Raw genomic sequence first — 18,807 nt, 5'->3', positions numbered from 1 at the left:
TAAAGACTGCATACAGAGCCAAGCGGAGGTGCAGAAGTCTACATTTCTTTCAGACCACTTGAATTCCAATATGCTGAAAGTCCAAAGGAGTTGGATCAAGTGCACCTGGACGTGGTATATATACCACCTTTGGGCAACCATGGCCAGGATGAACGAGAACACTCACAGACAAGATGCTGAAAGGTTATTAAGGAATTTTTGCTCAATGACGCCATAAAAAAGCCTACCCTGTGGTGGACACGTATTGGGGACAGAATTCAACCCAGGAACTAAGGGTTAAGTCATGGTTGCCCTGGCAGGTTAACGCAGGGTTAAGTTATGGTTGTCCAGCCAGTTTTCTGGGGATTCTTGCCACCCCCGCTCAGTCGAGCTGTGGTTTGGTTGTCTCTCTGATTTACCGTGGATTAAAGAAAGTTGCCTACACGGCTAAAGTGTGAACCTACGGTCTTCTCCGTTCCTTCGGCTCTACACTGGTGACCCCGACGTCGGTTTTCGGATAAGTTTTCTGAAACCACACACATTATGGCTACGAACGCCGTTGCAATGAAACTGCCGGAGTTTTGGGAGTCTTCCGCGGCTACATGGTTCGCGCAGGCTGAGGCACAGTTCGCGCTCAGAGACATAACAGCAGACGAGACCAGGTACTACTACGTAGTGGCAGCGCTGGGGTGCGCTACGGCTTCCAGGATAAGCGGTTTCATAACCAACCCACCGGCCGATGGTAAATACGCCGCACTTAAACATATCCTCCTTGAAACTTTTGAACTGTCAACAACGGAGAGAGCACGTCGCCTCTTCGCAATTCAGGGCTTGGGAGATGGCAAACCATCGGAGCTAATGAGCAGGATGTTAAACCTACTGGGTCAAGAAAAGCCATGTTTCCTGTTTATGGAGCTGTTTCTGCGCAACATGCCGCCCCACGTCCAGACTGCGCTCGCTAACTCCACCATCACTGATCCCCGTGAGCTGGCAAAGGAGGCTGACCGATTCTTCGTCGCTACACAACGTTCCTCCCATGCCGGGGTGCTGGCTCCTACCTTCACTGGCCCCCCGCCGACATCGCGGGCGTGGCCCGACGGTGGCGCCACAGCGTCAGACCGCTACAAGCCCTCTGGACTCTGTATGTACCACGCTCGATTTGGTGCGAAAGCTAAACGGTGCCGTTCCCCCTGCAACTACAGGCCGACGGGAAACGAGAGGGCCAACACTCAGTAGTGGCCATGAGTGTTGGCGATACGAGCAGGCTACTCTTCATCCTCGACACCATCTCCGGTCGGCGATTTCTTTGTGACACGGGCGCACAGAGAAGCGTGCTCCCTGCTACTGACGTCGACATCATGGGCGGGGAGCGGGGCCCCCAGTTGGCGACGGCTGACGGCAGCCCTATCCACACCTACGGCGTGCGGTCTGTAGAACTGTGTTTTGGTGGACAACGTTTCACGTGGGAGTTCGTCATGGCCAATGTAACGCTTCCCCTCCTCGGAGCTGATTTTTTGTGCGCTTACGGTTTGCTAGTGGACATTCAGAACAGCCGTCTGGTCGATGCCTTAACCTTCTCCTCCTTCGCATGTACGCGGAGGGAAGCGGCCTATGCAGGTCTAGCCAACTCTCTCTCAGAGGCAGACAAGTTCAACCGCCTCCTCGCTGAGTTCCCTGACCTCACCCAGCCTACCTTCTCTGCACCTACCGCTAAGCATGGGGTGGAGCATCACATTGCTACGAAGGGGCCCCCGGTCTACGCCAGAGCCAGGCGTCTCGACCCCGCCAAACTCGCCATTGCCAAGTCTGAGTTTGAGCACCTGGAACGCATGGGGATCATCCGCCGCTCTGACAGCCCGTGGGCGTCCCCACTCCACATCGTCGCTAAGCCTGATGGAGGTTGGCGCCCATGCGGGGACTACCGCCGACTAAATGACGCCACCACGCCCGACCGCTATCCTGTCCCGCATATCCAGGACTTTTCTGCAAACCTGTCTGGCAAATGCGTCTTCTCAAAAGTCGACCTGGTCCGTGGTTATCATCAAGTTCCCGTGCACCCCTCAGACATCCCCAAGACAGCGGTGACTACCCCATTCGGCCTATTTTAATTCCTACGAATGCCATTTGGACTCAAAAACGCGGCCCAGTCCTTTCAGCGGCTGATGGATTCAGTGCTCCGTGGCCTTCCTTTCCTCTTCGTCTATTTGGACGACATACTCATCGCCAGCGCCTCCGAGGAAGAACACCTGTCCCATCTTCATGCCCTCTTCACACGCCTCAGCCAGCATGGGCTGATCGTCAACCCGGCGAAGTGCCGGTTCGGGCTGACAGCCATTGATTTCCTCGGGCACCGCATCACTGGGGACGGGGCAGTCCCCCTGCCCTCAAAAGTGGAAGCGGTGGCGGCCTTTCCGCGCCCCCAAACAGCTCGTGCGCTCAGGGAGTTCATCGGGATGGTGACATTCTACCACTGCTTCATTCCCCGAGCCGCCTTTATCATCCGGCCACTGTACGAGGCGCTGAAAGGCATGTCCCCCAACCAGGCGGTCGACTGGACAGCAGAGCGGGACCGTGCGTTCACCGAGACTAAAGCTGCGCTCTCCCAGGCTACCCTGCTAGCGCATCCTTCACCTACAGTGCCTATTTCCATAACCACGGATGCATCGGACTATGCTGTTGGTGCGGTTCACGAACAGTGGGTGGGGGGGGCTTGGCAGCCTTTGGCCTTTTTCAGTCGCCAGCTTACACCCCGAGAGCGCAAGTATAGTACTTTTGACAGGGAACTCCTCGGTCTCTGGCTCGCCGTCCGGCATTTCCGTTTCTTGCTAGAGGGCCGCGAGTTTACTGCGTACGTGGACCACAAGCCCCTCACGTTTGCCATGTCCAAGACGGCCGAGCCATGGTCCGCTCGCCAGCAGCGACAACTCTCCTACATTTCGGAATTCACTACCGACATCCAGCACGTCGCTGGTAAGTCTAACCAGGTAGCTGACTGCCTCTCTAGGGCAGTGATTGGAGCGGTCCACCTAGGCCTTGACTATGCACAGATGGCCGCTGACCAGGCCACGGACCCGAGCATCCTCCGTCTCCGGGCCTCCGACACGGGGCTCCGCCTGCAGGACGTTCCTTTCAGCGACACAGGTGTCACCCTCCTGTGTGACGTCTCCACAGGACAGCCCAGGCCCATCGTCCCGCACAGCTGGAGACGCCCCGTATTTGAAGCTGTGCACGGCCTCTCTCATCCAGGCGGTAAGCCATCCGTGCGCCTGACCTCTGCTAAGTTTGTGTGGGAGGGACTTAAGAGAGACGTGAAAGCGTGGGCCGACTCGTGTGTTGCCTGTCAGCGGGCTAAGATACACCGCCACATTAAGGCGCCCTTGGAACGCTTCGCAGTGCCGGAGAGACGATTTGACCATGTCCACGTCGACCTGGTTGGTCCCCTACCCCCCTCCCAGGGGTTCACCTACCTCTTCACTGTGGTGGACAGGACTACGCGCTGGCCTGAAGCTGTTCCCCTGGCATCCACGACGTCTGCTGATGTGGCCCGGGCTTTTATTGGGTCGTGGGTCTCACGTTTCGGTACGCCTTCCGACCTTTCATCTGACCGCGGGCCACAGTTTACCTCAGAGCTATGGAATGCTGTGGGTGAGGCTCTGGGCGTCAAGCTTCATCGCACTACCGCCTACCACCCTCAGGCGAACGGCCTATGTGAGCGCTTCCACCGGTCCATGAAGGCTGCGCTTCGGGCTACTCTCAAGGACTGCAACTGGGTCGACAAGCTCCCATGGGTCATGCTGGGCCTGCGGACCGCCCCGAAGGAAGACCTACAAGCCTCCTCTGCGGAGCTGGTGTACGGCACGCCGCTGCGAGTCCCAGGCGATTTCATGCCCAATGCAACGCATCCCTGGTCAGCTGTGGACCAACGAGCCTCCTTGCTGGACGGGGTCAGAGCTTTCACACCCGTCCCTACCGCCCAACACGGCGCGCCGGTGTCCCAGGTGCCCCCAGGTCTGCAGTCAGCGGACTACGTGTTCATCCGTCACGACGCACACCGCCCCCCTCTGCAACCCCCTTATGACGGCCCCTTCCGCGTCCTGGAACGGGGAACTAAGCACCTGGTGGTGGATTTTGGGGGCACGGCCGAGCATGTTTCAGTGGACCGAGTTAAACCCGCACACCTGGACTTGACGCAGCCGTTGGAGTTAGCCCAACCTCCTCGTCGCGGTCGTCCCCCGGCTCCGCCTCCTCCCCCCGTGGAGGCCCGAGCTGCCTCTTCTGCTCCTCAGGCCGACCTCCACAGGCCCGCGTCAATGCCTCCCAGAGACACTCCGGCCCCTGTTATCCGGAGCCGCCGCGGACGGCCTGTCGTCCCCCCACGCCTGCCTGACTTCGATTACTAGGGCGAATTCTGGGGGGGCTCATGTGGTGGACACGTATTGGGGACAGAATTCAACCCAGGAACTAAGGGTTAAGTCATGGTTGCCCTGGCAGGTTAACGCAGGGTTAAGTTATGGTTGTCCAGCCAGTTTTCTGGTTATTCTTGCCACCTCCGCTCAGTCGAGCTGGTTTTGGTTGTCTCTCTGATTTACCGTGGATTAAAGAAAGTTGCCTACACGGCTAAAGTGTGAACCTACGGTCTTCTCCGTTCCTTCGGCTCTACAACCCCAGCTTTATCAGCATGCTGGTTTCATCTTTTCGCAGTAGTTTAGTGTATATAATGGTGTTCTGGCCAACACTGCCTTATCGCACATCCCTTTTGTGGAGACAAACGCCAATTGTAAAACGGTTTCGTTTGTACCCCTGAAACAGACCATTTTTTTAATAAAATAAGTTTGACAAAAGCAAAAAGCTGCTGCTCCTTATCAAATCACAGTGACGGATGATTGGGGGGCCAGTGAATAGACGAACCAACAACCCCCCTCTGTTTTTACTTTTTCTTTTGGCTTTATTTGACAAGGAAACCCAAAACCCCGTTCAGGCCCGCATGGTTCCCCTCCCGGTCTGTAATATCCAGAGCGATGCATCGTCGTGCCAGTAGGGGGCGTGCAAGCCCTGCTGGAGGGAACAGGCGCACGCGCTACACCCACAGGTGAGGCGAAGGAAGGCGTGTGATTTGGGCTGCTGTTGCTGTGATGCAATGGCGGCTGCGCCGTAGGGAGCGGAGAGCCCGACCAGTTCCCTGCTCGCTCCGTGACGGACCGGAGAGCCCGACCAGTTCCCTGCTCGCTCCGTGACGGACCGGAGAGACGGCGACTTGTTACGGACGGACAGGGGCGCGTCAGCCACAGCGCATGGGGGATCTGCTGCGCACTGGATCCAGGACGGTCCGCTAGCTGCCGGGCTAGCGTGTCATGACGCCTTCTCACACATCTCTGCTGCCGTAACGACAGAGGGCTGAGCGACCCGCCACCACCCACCACCACCCACCCTGCCCCCGGCCACCACCCGCCCCCGGCCAGCACCGACACAGCGGCGGCGGCGGCTGTGGGGTATCGAGTCCTCTGGCCGCTGGGTTTACCACCCATCGCTTCCTTCTCTTCCTCTCTTCTCATTTGTTGTCCGCCATGGCTGAGAGAAACTCCAGCGGCTTGCTCATGATGATGCTGGAGCCCACGCCGGCTGTCGCTATGACGCTCCCGGCGGAGGTGCGGGAGAAGCTGGCGGAGCTGGAGCTGGAGCTCTCGGAAGGTAAGCGACAACGCGCCATCAAACCGCCGGGCGCTGCGTGCGTGTGCGTGTGCGTGCGTGTGTGCGTTTGCGTGCGTGTGTTTAAAAAAACGTGCTGTGTAAACCGTCGATCGGGGTTTTCTCTTCTTTTGTTTCTAACGTCACCTATAGTAGACGTACAGTTGAGAGAACCGGAACCACCGCCCATGACCACGACGTTGTCGCCCATTTGTGATGCGTTAGAAAACAAGGCAGTGATCCACAAACCAAGTGTCTTGCGCCTCTCTGGGAGGCGTATGTGCAGCACAGACACCCGAGTTGAACTGGACGTCAGATGACGGGTGTTTCATGATGGGTTGCTGTGTGTTTGTCCTCCCCGGACTTTCACAGCCTGCAGATAAATCACGGAGTAACGCACAGCTGCTGGGTCGAGCCGGCTGCTGGGTCGAGCCGGCTGCTGGGTCGAGCCGGCACGCCCGTAGTGCTGTTTGTGTCCTCGCGTTGCGGACTCAGCCAGGCAGGACTGCGCGTGTCTTCTCTTTATTCATCAGCACCATATTAAACACAAAGAGAGTTTGAAATGTCACTGCAGCTGTGAAGGTGTGCTACCTGACGTAGGCATGTGAAGGTTAGGAGTATGCTACCTGATGTAGTCATGTGAAGGTTAGGAGTATGCTACCTGACGTAGGCATGTGAAGGTTAGGAGTGTGCTACCTGATGTAGTCATGTGAAGGTTAGGAGTGTGCTACCTGATGTAGGCATGTGAAGGTTAGGAGTATGCTACCTGATGTAGTCATGTGAAGGTTAGGAGTATGCTACCTGACGTAGGCATGTGAAGGTTAGGAGTATGCTACCTGACGTAGGCATGTGAAGGTTAGGAGTGTGCTACCTGACGTAGTCATGTGAAGGTTAGGAGCATGCTACCTGACGTAGTCATGTGAAGGTTAGGAGCATGCTACCTGACGTAGGCATGTGAAGGTTAGGAGTGTGCTACCTGACGTAGTCATGTGAAGGTTAGGAGTGTGCTACCTGACGTAGTCATGTGACGGTTAACAGTATGCTACCTGACGTAGTCATGTGAAGGTTAGAAGTATGCTATCCGACATAGGTCATGTGAAGATGAGGAGTGTGCTACCTGACGTAGGTCATATGGAGATGAGGAGTATGCTACCTGATATAGTCATGTGAAGGTTAGGAGTATTCTACCTGACGTAGGTCATATGAAGATGGGTATGCTACCTTACATAATGTCATTTGAAGATGAGGAGTGTGCTACCTGACGTAGGTCATGTGAAGGTCAGGAGTATGCTACCTGACGTAGGTCATGTGAAGGTCAGGAGTATGCTTCCTGACGTAGGTCATGTGAAGGTCAGGAGTATGCTACCTGACATGCTAGCAAGGTGTGCTATTTTCATGTGTGTCTGAATGCCGGCCAGCCGTGGCCTCCATCCTTCCTCTGACCCTACATGAGTGTTCTCCTACTTCCATACACAAGACCAGCTCCTTGTCAAGGTGGACCTCCTAAACTTCCTGCTCGCAGCGGCGCGTCTCCGGAAGACACAGCGGAGCTTGTCCTGGTGTGGGCCTGAAATCCCGAAAGCCAGTGTTTCAGTGCGTGGACCTGTGCCAGAGCCGGCTTACTGTTGGAACAGGCCTGCTGGCCGAGTTGGGGCAGACATGTTCTCTTCACTTCTCGTCACTGACGTTAAAACCATTTACTTTGCATGGAGTAAAATTAGCTGAGCTGTGGCGTTTGCAATAGTCATTAATGCCTGATTAGATTTGGGACTTGATCTCAGGGTGGGGATCCTATTATTTTTCAAGTGAAGAAAATGTCATCCCTGTAATCATTCCCTGCTGTAGCCACATAGCAGCACAGAGGATGGGAAATGACCCCGAAGCCGCTGATAGCTGGCGGAAAGTTAACCGGCATCCTTAACTGGGGTAAAGTTATTCCCACTCCTACATCAAACGCTCTGTGCTGTCTGCAGCGGGACCACAACAGGGCTGCAACAGACCCGAGGTGAACGTGATAAGATAAGCACACTTACTGCCACAAGGGCCCCCTGATGGAAAAGATGTGTTTTCAGGAGGAGCCAAAGCAATCTATATCTGTCCGGCTTCCTCTTCCTGCTCTCTCCGTACTCACGTCCTGCCATGTTGGAGCTCTGATAGCACAACTGCCTCCTGTGCCTGTCCCTTCATTTCTGTCCTGCCTTCTGCTGACACGTTGTGTATATATCCTCTCTCGCCCCGTCTCTCTCATTCTCTGTCCCCTGTCCTTCACTTACTCGCTCTCTCTCTCTCTCTCTCTCTCTCTCTCTCTCTCTCTCTCTCTCTCTCTCTCTCTCTCTCTCTCTCTCTCTCTCTTTGATCATGCTGCAGAATAAGATGCTGTTTGAATTCTGATGAAAAGAGAAACCAGGCTCCTAAATCCTATTTCTTATGCACCGCTGTGAACTTTTCACCTCACGATGGTGCCCTGCAGTTGCCTCCCCCTGCATTCTGTCGTGGTATAGAATAGTTGAGTCCTTTTATTGGAAGGACATGAGAATCTGAGAACCATGCAGGTATGCTATCCCTCTCAATGAAGCTCTTCTCTGGAGGATTTAAAATTGAGCACCGGCTGAGCCCTACTGACTGACACGTCTGGTTTGTAGCATGCACGAGTCTGTCCGGGTCCATGCAGACTGCATGATTTATTTATTTGGGGAGCTGTGTCGTGGGTGTTTGTTGAGCAGTTTAGCAGAAGCGGCCGTGGTCGTTAGATGAACATGTGATTGGGATAGTGCTGCAGTGCACAGCTAGCTAGTAAACCGATGTCAGCAGCTTAGCAGCCTGCTGATGTGTGAAGTAAACAGTCTGTGTAATCTCATTGCGGTTAAAACAAATACTGCCTGATCCAACAGGGCATTGTGTCTTGCTCTTGTTGTGCATTGCTTGGTGTTAGTGCAGATACAGTCTGATTGTTAAATTGAAAACATACATGTAAGCCTCACTGCTCTCTCTGCTGCCCAATGACTGCTGGGATAGGCTCCAGCAGCCCCGTGGCCCTGAGAGCAGGATAAGCGGTTTGGATAATGGATGGATGGATGGAGGTTGATGAGTTTTATTGTGCTGTTTTATTGTTGCTTTGTCGCAGTGCTGCCCCCCCCCCCCAACGCTGCTTCTTGGCTCCCTTGAGAAAGAAATTGCTAAGGTCATTGGGACTACCTGGTAACATGAAGGATAGCTTGATAAATAGATTGATGAGATTTGGGATAATATATAATTATTAATGGCAGCACGGTGGCGCAGTGGTTAGCGCAGTCGCCTCACAGCAAGAAGGTCCTGGGTTTGAACCCTGGGGTAGTCCAACCTTGGGGGTCGTCCTCTGTGTGGAGTTTGCATGTGGTTGGTGCTAGAATGCATCGTCCGGAGGGAGGTGGGAGGGAACTCCGCTGCACGTCATCAAATGCTCACAGCGTAATCGACCAATCTTATGACTGGGTAGGGGCTTGGGTAGGGGTTTAGGTAGGGGCTTGGGTAGGGGCTTGGGTAGGGGTTTAGGTAGGGGTTTAGGTAGGGGCTTGGGTAGGGGTTTAGGAAGGGGCTTGGGTAGGGGCTTGGGTAGGGGTTTAGGTAGGGGCTTGGGTAGGGGTTTAGGTAGGGGCTTGGGTAGGGGTTTAGGTAGGGGCTTGGGTAGGGGCTTGGGTAGGGGTTTAGGTAGGGGCTTGGGTAGGGGTGAGTTCAGTTTAGGAACAGTGGGAAACAGTAGATTGATGTTAGACGCAGCTCAGGCCTTCGGCCCTCGCACCTTTACTAACCAACTCTTTGTCAACTTAGATTGTAAAAAACACACAGCTAAATAATTATAAAGCTAGCGTTACACAACGCTAGCTAGCAACATAAGCCGTGATTCCGCTGTGAGCATTTGATGACATGCAGCAGAGTTCCCTCCCACCTCCTCCGGATGATGCGTTCTAGCACCAGCCTTTGCATGTTCTCCCCGTGTCTGCTCCGGTTTCCTCCCACAGCCCAAAGACATGTAGGTCAGGTGGCTCGGCCGTACTACATTGTCCCTAGGGGTGAATGTGTGTGTGTGTGTGTGTGTCTGTGTGTGTCTGTGTGTGTGTGTGTGTGTGGGCCCTGTGATGGTCTGGCAGCCTGTCCAGGGTGTCTCCCTGCCTGCTGCCCAGTGACTGCTGGGGTAGGCTCCAGCATCCCGCGACCCCATTAGGGATAAGTGGCTTGGATAATGGATGGATGGATGGATATAATTGATAATAGAAAGCTGAGCTTTGCTGGCTACCCCTCTATGGACAAGGAACCATGACCACACACACACACACACACACACACACGTACGTGAATACATACAACCACCATGTAGGCCCATGTTCTTTCACAGCCCAGAACGGCCTGGACACCACTGGCATGTGAACCGGTCCTTCTCCCAGACCACACGGGCGTTGTCGTCATCGGAACAGCCCTGTTATTTCTCGGCTGTGTTGGCATCAGATGAGTGGTCAAAAGAAGGAGTGTAAAGGAGGGCAAGAAGACGGATGATCCCCATTATCTCCTGTGGCGAGGAGAGAAGGAGAGACTCGTCCTCTGCTGAGTAATTCATATGCTTACTCCATCATTCCCTCCCTCCTCCTTGGTCCTCCTCTATTTACTCTGTAAACCCTTTGATTACAAAGTCAGTTTTAGTCCGGCTCTGGCGTTCGTTTGGAAACCGCCAGCCAGCTGGTTGGTCCTGCACTTGTTTTGCCTGCCTTCCCATTCAGCAAACATTTACAGAGGCTCCTGCAGGTTTCATGTAGTGAGTGCTGCTTACTTGGAGGTGTCTTGTTTGCCTTCAGGAAAAAAAGACCCATGTGTGAGGCAGCTCTGAACTGTGGGAAGGCAGCTGCAGGACCAGAGGCTTGGCTCCTGCTTCGTATAATTATGGGAGTTGCCTACTGAATTGATTAAGACATTGAATGTGATTGGTTTCTTGTATTATTATACTGAAAGTATTCTTTTGCTGTAATTGTTTTCCATCCATCCATCCATCATCCAAACCACGGATCCTGCTGGAGCCTATCCCAGCAGTCATTGGGTGGCAGGTTGGGAGACGCTCTGGACAGGCCGCCAGTCCATCACAGGGCCCACACACACACATTCACACCTAGGGAGAAGTTAGTCCGGCCGAGTCACCTGACCTACATGTGTTTGGACTGTGGGAGGAAACCGGAGCCCCCGGAGGAAACCCACACAGTCACGGGGAGAACGTGCGAACTCCACACAGAGGACGACCCGGGATGACCCCCAAGATTGGACTACCCCGGGGCTCGAACCCAGGACCTTCTTTCTGTGAGGCAACCGCGCTAACCACTGCGCCGCCATGCCGCCCGTAATTGTTTTCTATGCTATCTTAAATTCGCTCTTTTGTTGTTCTGTTGCTCTAGCCAATCCCCTGCTGCTGCAAAGAAGAGATTTCCCCACAGGGGTCATTAAACTTTCCTCTAATAAAAGCATTCCCACTTGTGCTCCAGTTTTAGACAAGTTTAAAACCCCAGAGATGTATTTGGTTAACAGGCTATCCCGCCCTTAGCTGTCAAATGGCAGCCGTAGCCAAACGATGGTGGTTCAACGCCAGCGTGTTAGTTTTGGATCCAGTGAGTACGCAGCATGGACACAGACACCAGTCATATGTTCATGTTAAAGATCCACAGCAAAGACATCTGTTAAAACGAAACAAACAGTAAGTTAATAAAAGAAGTCAACAATGTGGGGGGGGGGGTCAGCTGTCCCTCTCTGAGGTAAGGACCAGTGAGTTAATATAGTTAAACGATGGTCGCCGTGTCTTTTCATTGGCTGCCGAAGTTGCTTCAGAGCCTTTCACAATTCATATTCTTAAATGAAATGAAGGTTCACATGGCTCCTTTCAGTGGTTGTGTTGCATTGCCCACGAGGACCATGAAACCCATTCAAAACCCATATTCCCAGAATGCATTGGACATCAGTTGGCAAGTTTTTCTAAATTCTTCCCTTTTTAATAATTTTTTTTTGTGGATTTTCCCCCCTTTTTCTCCCCAATTGTATCTGGCCAATTACCCCACTCTTCCAAGCTGTCCCGGCCTCTGCTCCACTCCCTCTGCTGATCGGGGGAGGGCTGCAGACTACCACATGCCTCCTCCCATACATGTGGAGTCACCAGACGCTTCTTTTCACCTGACAGTGAGGAGTTTCACCAGGGGGACGTAGCGCGTGGGAGGATCACGCTATTCCCCCCAGTTCCCCCTCCCCCCTGAACAGGTGCCCCGACCAACAAGAGGAGGTGCTAGTGCAGCGACCAGGACATGTACCCACATCCAGCTTCCCACCCGCGGACACGGACAATTGTGTCTGTAGGGACGTCCGACCTAGCCGGAGGTGACAGGGATTCGAACCGGCAATCCCCATGTTGGCAGGCAATGGAATAGACCACTACACCACCTGAATGCCCCTACTTCTTAATCTTTTAAGCAAGGTGCAAAGAAGCCTTTCATCCAACATCAGTACTCTGTACAATGGCCCATACTCCTTGTTTTTATAGGCTATGAGACAATGATGTTGGTTCAAGGTAGGAGGGCAACATACTACCCATACTTGGGTTAGGAGATCGCTTTGGTCACCAGTGGTTTAACGAAACGTCTTTGAAGTGTGAGTGTACAGGAAAGCCATTGAGTTGTCCTTATGGTTAGTCAAGGGAAAACCACTCACTGCAGGGAAAGACCACTAACTGAGGCCTGACTCATTGCCTATGGTGGCCACTCACACCCACCTCTGACTGACCAAGGAAGAATTTAGACTGGACTCATCCAAGGAGTGTCGGCTATTTTTGGCTAAACCAAGAATTTGATGAATGGCACACTGCAGGGGGACTGGTCATTGTTCGGCTGGCCCATTATTCTGAAATCCCAATAGTCAAAAAATGTCCCTTTGGACCGAAAGTCAATTTATCTGACAGCCCATTATCCTGAAAATAAAAGCCCACTGCTCTGAAGGCCCATTGTTCCGAAAATACACACTCTCCCTGGAGTTTTTTACCCTTAATATCTTGGTGCATTTTGATGTGCAAATGCAACGATACCATTTACTACTAATTTACATGAATAGGAGATATAACATTAAAAGAACTTGTATCATCTCTACTTCCCCAGAAATATCAACTTTTTTGTATTTATCTCGGACCAGTTAAAATCAATGATTTGCAATGACACTGAACAGGGCAGGTAATACATGTCCAGAGGCAGCGGGAGAGGAGGAAGGGTAGGAGTGTGGAGGTGAGAGTCAGAAGTTTGAATGTTGGCACTATGACTGGTAAAGAGAGAGAGCTGGCTGATATGATGGAAAGAAGAAAGGTAGGCATACTGTGTGTGCAAGAGACCAGGTGGAAGGGGAGTAAGGCCAGGAGCATCAGGTGGGTTCAAACTCTTCTACCATGGTGCGAATGGGAGGAGAAATGGGGTAGGGGTAATTCTGAAGGAAGAGTATGTCAAGAGTGTGCTGGAGGTGAAGAGAGTGTCAGACAGAGTGATGAGTATGAAGCTGGAAATCGAAGGTGTGTTGCTGAATGTTATCAGCACATATGCCCCACAAGTTGGGTGTGAGATGGAAGAGAAAGAAGAATTCTGGAGTGAGTTGGACAACGTGGTGGAGAGGGTACCCAAGGAGGAGAGAGTGGTGATTGGAGCGGACTTCAATGGACATGTTGGTGAAGGGAACAGAGGTGATGAGGAGGTGATGGGTAGGTATGGTGTCAAGGAGAGAAATGTGGAAGGACAGATGGTGGTGGATTTTGCGAAAAGGATGGAAATGGCTGTGGTGAATATGTATTTAAAGAAGAGGGAGGAACACAGGGTGATGGATAAGAGTGGAGAAAGATGTACATCGGTGGACTATATCTCATGCAGGAAGTGCAATCGGAAAGAGATCAGAGACTGCAAGGTGGTGACAGGGGAGAGCGTAGCTAGGCAGCATCGGATGGTGGTCTGTAGAAGGAGTTTGGAGACCAAGAAGAGGAAGCGAGTGAAGACACAGCCGAAGATCAAATGGTGGAAGTTGAAGAAGGAAGACCATTGTGTGGAGTTCAGGCAGGAGTTACGACAGGCACTGGGTGGTAGTGAAGAGTTACCAGATGGCTGGACAACCACTGCAGAAATAGTGAGGGAGACAGCTAGGAAGGTACTTGGTGTGTCATCGGGACAGAGGAAGGAAGACAAGGAGACTTGGTGGTGGAATGAGGAAGTACAGCAAAGTATACGGAGGAAGAGGTTGTTGAAGAAGAAGTGGGATAGAGCAATGTAGAGAGTAGTACAAGGAGACGCAGCGTAAAGCAAAGAGAGAGGTGGTGAAGGCAAAGGAAAAGGCATATGGTGAGTTGTATGACAGGTTAGACACTAAGGAAGGAGAAAAGGACTTGTACCGATTGGCTAGACAGAGGGACCGAGCTGGGAAGGATGTGCAGCAAGTTAGGATGATCAGGGATAGAGATGGAAATGTGCTGACAAGCGAGGAGAGTGTGCTGAGAAGGTGGAAGGAGTACTTTGAGGGGCTGATGAATGAAGAAAATGAGAGAGAGAGAAGGTTGGATGATGTGGGGATAGTGAATCAGGAAGTGCAGTGGATTAGCAAGGAGGAAGTGAGGGCAGCTATGAAGAGGATGAAGAGTGGAAAGACAGTTGGTCCTGATGACATACCTGTGGAGGCATGGAGGTGGTTAGGAGCGATGGCAGTGGGGTTTTTAACTAGATTTTTCTTTTGTTGTGTGTTTAGATTTTTCCCATGTTTCCTCCCCGATTGTACCCGTCCAATTACCCCACTCTTCCGATTTGCCCCCATCGCTGCTCCACCACCTCTGCTGAATACGGGAGGGCTGCAGACTACCACATGCCTCCTCCGATACATGTGGAGTCGCCAGCCACTTCTTTTTCAGCTGATAGTAAGGAGTTTCGCCAGGGGTATGTAGCGCATGGGAGGATCACGCTGTTCCCCTCAGTTCCCTCTTCCTCCTGAATAGGCACCCCGACTGACCAGAGGAGGCGCTAGTGCAGCGACCAAGACATAGCCGGCTTCCCACCTGCAGACTCGGCCAATTGTGTCTGTAGGGACGACTGACCAAGCCAGAGGTAACACTGGGATTTGAACTGGCGAGCCCCATGTTGGTAGGCAATGGAATAAACTGCTACGTCCCCTTAACTAGATTGTTTAGCACAATCTTGGAAAACAAGAGGATACCTGAGGAGTAGATAAGAAAGTGTACTGGTACCAATTTTCAAGAACAAGGGTGATATGCAGAGCTTTAGTAACTACACAGGTATAAAATTGATCAGCCACAGCATGAAGCTACGAGAAAGAGAAGTGGAAGCTAGGTTAAGGGGAGAGGTGGTGATTGGCAAGCAGCAGTAGTAGTACGGTTTCATGTGATGTTTGCTTTGAGAGTGTTGATGGAGAAGTATAGAGAAGGTCAGAAGGAGTTACATTGTGTCTTTGTGCATTTAGTGAAAGCTTATGACAGGGTGCCAAGAGAGGAGGTGTGGTATTGTATGAGGAAGTCGGGAGTAGCAGAGAAGTATGTAGGAGTGATGCAGGATATGTATGAGGGCAGTGGGACAGGTGTCGGGTGAGTGTCAGGAGTGATGTGTGACAGAAGGGTACCGGCAAGAGTGAAAGGGAAGGTTTACAAGAGATACTGAGACCAGCTATGTTGTATGGTTTGGAGACAGTGGCACTGATGAAAAGACAGGAGGTGGAGGTGGAGGTGGCAGAGTTGAAGATGCTAAGATTTTTGTTTGGAGTGATGAAGAAGGACAGGATTAGGAAGGAGTATATTAGAGGGACAGCTCAGGTTGGACGGTTTGGAGACAAAGCAAGAGAGACAAGACTGAGATGGTTTGGACATGTGTGGAGGAGAGATGCTGGGTATACTGGGAGAAGGATGCTGAATATGGAGCTGCCAGGGAAGAGCAGAAGAGGAAGACTGTGGAGGAGGTTGATGGATGTGATGAGGGAGGACATGCAGGTGGCTGGTGTGACAGAGGAAGATGCAGAGGACAGGAAGAGATGGAAACGGATGATCCGCTGTGGCGCCCCCTAACGGGAACAGGGAGAAGAAGAAGAACAGGAGTTCGGTTTAATGGGCGTTTGTTTTTGGGATAACGGGCTGTCGGACAAATGGCCTATCAGACTAATGGGACAGTTTTTGGACTATTGGAGTTTTGGAATAATGGGCCGTCGGAACCATGGTATAGCAACCTTGTTTTGTCATATTCAACATGGGGCACAGAATTCATGGCTTGAGAATTTGTGGGATTTAGGCTCATTATGGAAGGGGCTTTGTCCAGGGGTGCTAACTCTCTCTGTAAGAGGATCATGACGAGAAGAATTTGGAGCCTTGGAGCTAGCTCGCTTACTTCTGTAGCTGCTGTGGTAGCCGCAGAGCCCAGACACTTCAGCGATAAGCAGTCAGCTATGCCTTGCCCCTGCTGTTGGTGGAGAGTAGAACTTCATGGAGGGCCATACATATTTTAAGGGAGTGCCTCGGAGCACAGTGGCACTTCAGATGCTTGTGGCACACTCATACATTCGTGTGTGTGGGTGTGCACATGCAGCGCACGAGAGGATGGATTTATGTACCCCTGTGTTGTGTGCATATGCGAGTGTGTCTGTGTGGCTGTGTATGTCAGAGTGTGTTTCCCCTGTATCTGTCTGTATGCTTTGCTGAGGCACTCCTTTCCTTTTAAAAAGTGCAAACCCCAGAGCTCTTTTATTATGACCAAATGAAGCTCTACTTGTTACGTCTCTGTCTCTCCACCATGTTGTTCTTTCTCTCTGCAACCAGCCAGCCTGTTTCTTTTTTATGTTACTCAACATCCTGTTTCTAGCTCTATAGGACACATGAATAATTAACAGTTTGCAGTGTGGGAATGCAATATCTAGAAATATGTCTTTCTCTCCCTTGTTTATTTCAGCCTGGTCGAGCCTAGAGACTCAAATGTCTGGGCAGAGTTTGGCATCCTGTCTGCTTTCTGTCAGTTTGGTTTGCTTAAGGGACCCTCTGATTTATTTTTCTTACATAGTTTTGTTATGCTTGATCTTCGTGCTGTGAAATCAAGCATTCACATTTTTTTCACTATATATTGTTTCAAATTCCAAAGGTTTTCTGTGTTGACATTTAGTTAGAGACCCCATGTTTCCCTAACGTGGCGATACACTGGCACCAGAAAGCCATCTTGTTAAAGTGCTTTTTGTGCGATTGATGGTGCAGTTATTGTATGGTGCATAATGCAGTAATGGACACTTATTATGGAAATATGACACTTTGTAAGGTTAGGTAAGGTTGAGCCCTGGGGTAGTCCAGCCCAGGGGGTGGTCCCGGGCCGTCCTCTGTGTGGAGTTTGCACGTTCTCCCGTGTCTGCGTGGGTTTCCTCCCACAGTCCAAAGACATGTAGGTCAGGTGACTCAAAGACATGGAGGTCAGGTGACTCAAAGACATGGAGGTCAGGTGACTCGGCCGTACTACATTGTCCCTCGGGGTGTGTGTGTGTGTGTGTGTGTGTGTGTGGGCCCTGTGATGGCCTGGCAGCCTGTCCAGGGTGTCTCCCCGCCTGCCGTCCAATGACTGTTGGGATAGCTCCAGCATCCCGCGACCTTGAGAGCAGGCTAAGCGGTTTGGATGATGGATGGATGGATGATGCCATCACTCCTGCATGGCTTCTGACTGACTGTGGTTGTTGCGAGTGTGTAAGGCAGGGGAAAATGTGGAATACTTGAGGGATGTGTATTTTTCACTGGCCACAGGTAATGTCGGACAGTGCACTGGGTGCAGTTTATTAATGCGGACATAAGCTTGTTTTTGACAGTGTCCAAGGAGGCAGGGTAAAGAAGGAATCTGATGTGCAACTATCAGACTGTTAGGTCAGTATGATGAAGATATGCTTCTGTTCATAGGAGCTGTGTTTCAGGATGCAGTAACCTGTTGGATCTGTGGGTGGATTGAATGAGTTATGCATATGGTTGGAGTTTGTGACCTGGGTCATGTTATCACTGCTGTCTCCACTCTCTGCGCGAGTCTGGTTAATACCAAATGCAAGATCCATCCATCATCCAAACTGCTTATCCTGCGCTCAGGGTCACGGGGATGCTGGAGCCTGTCCCAGCAGTCATTGGGCGGCAGGCAGGGGGACACCCTGGACGAGGCCGCCGGGCCATCACAGGGCCCGCCCCCGCCCACACACACACACACACCTATGGACAATTTAGTACGGCCGATCCACCTGACCTCCATGTCTTTGAGTCACCTGACCTCCATGTCTTTGAGTCACCTGACCCTCCATGTCTTTGAGTCACCTGACCTCCATGTCTTTGGACTGTGGGAGGAAACCGGAGCCCCCGGAGGAAACCCACACAGGACACGGGGAGAACATGCAAACTGCACACAGAGGATGACCCGGGACGACCCCCAAGGTTGGACTACCCCGGGGCTCGAACCCAGGACTTTCTTGCTGTGAGGTGACTGCACTACCATTGCACCACCGTGCCGCACAAAAAAAGCAGAAAAAAAAGCAAGATAAACTTTTAAATTGTTCCAGTGGTAGAGATTGGAGACTAAATAGAAGGTCAAACTGTTAAAAGTTTTGTGCTCATATGAAACATCATCTTCGTTGTGGACTCCAACCTATAGTCCTATTTTGGCTCACAAAGAATACTGCCCTGGATTGTTCCACATTCTCCATTCGCCCGCGGTGTGTTTACGTGACCTTTGTAATCACATGACTGCTGCTCTACCCTGACCAGGAAGTTCATCTCTTCCAAGTACGATTGTGATTCAGGTTCTTTGCCATACAGCACTGTGCCAGCCTCCGGCTAAGCATCCTGTTCCATTCTGCCGCTCAAATGGGGTGGCTAACCTAATCCTATAAGACCATAGGGGTGTGTTTAACACTGCTCATTGTTGCAAAACCTTGTGGAATGAAAAACAAAAGCACACAAACCCCCTTGCATAACTCTGCGAACCCATCTCTCAGATTACATTTGTTGTGCGTGCCAGTGCAGTGGCCAGTGTGCTGGGAGGTGAGGCTGTGTGTGTGTGCTCACTGCGGGAGACATGGTACGCACAACAGAGAGAGTAGGGCAGTGCGACAAGCACAAGT

At 51.9% G+C, this 18,807-nt stretch overlaps 1 protein-coding gene across 2 annotated transcripts in view; it reads left to right on the top strand.

Annotated features, from left to right (window-relative positions):
• Nucleotides 1-5,146: 5,146 nt before the first annotated feature.
• Nucleotides 5,147-18,807, top strand: part of dip2a (disco-interacting protein 2 homolog A) — a 427,030-nt gene continuing 413,369 nt past the window's right edge. For both annotated transcript variants that reach the window (XM_056290056.1, XM_056290055.1), the window contains exon 1: nucleotides 5,147-5,667. In XM_056290056.1, coding sequence (XP_056146031.1) covers nucleotides 5,544-5,667 — 124 coding nt within the window. In that variant the 5' untranslated portion in view covers nucleotides 5,147-5,543. The remainder of the gene's footprint in view (nucleotides 5,668-18,807) is intronic.

This window comes from Lampris incognitus, chromosome 11, assembly GCF_029633865.1.
Source record: "Lampris incognitus isolate fLamInc1 chromosome 11, fLamInc1.hap2, whole genome shotgun sequence".
In the NCBI taxonomy this organism is placed as follows: domain Eukaryota; kingdom Metazoa; phylum Chordata; class Actinopteri; order Lampriformes; family Lampridae; genus Lampris; species Lampris incognitus.
The sequence above is the reverse complement of the archived record's forward strand: the minus strand, read 5'-3'. Positions and strand labels throughout refer to the sequence as shown.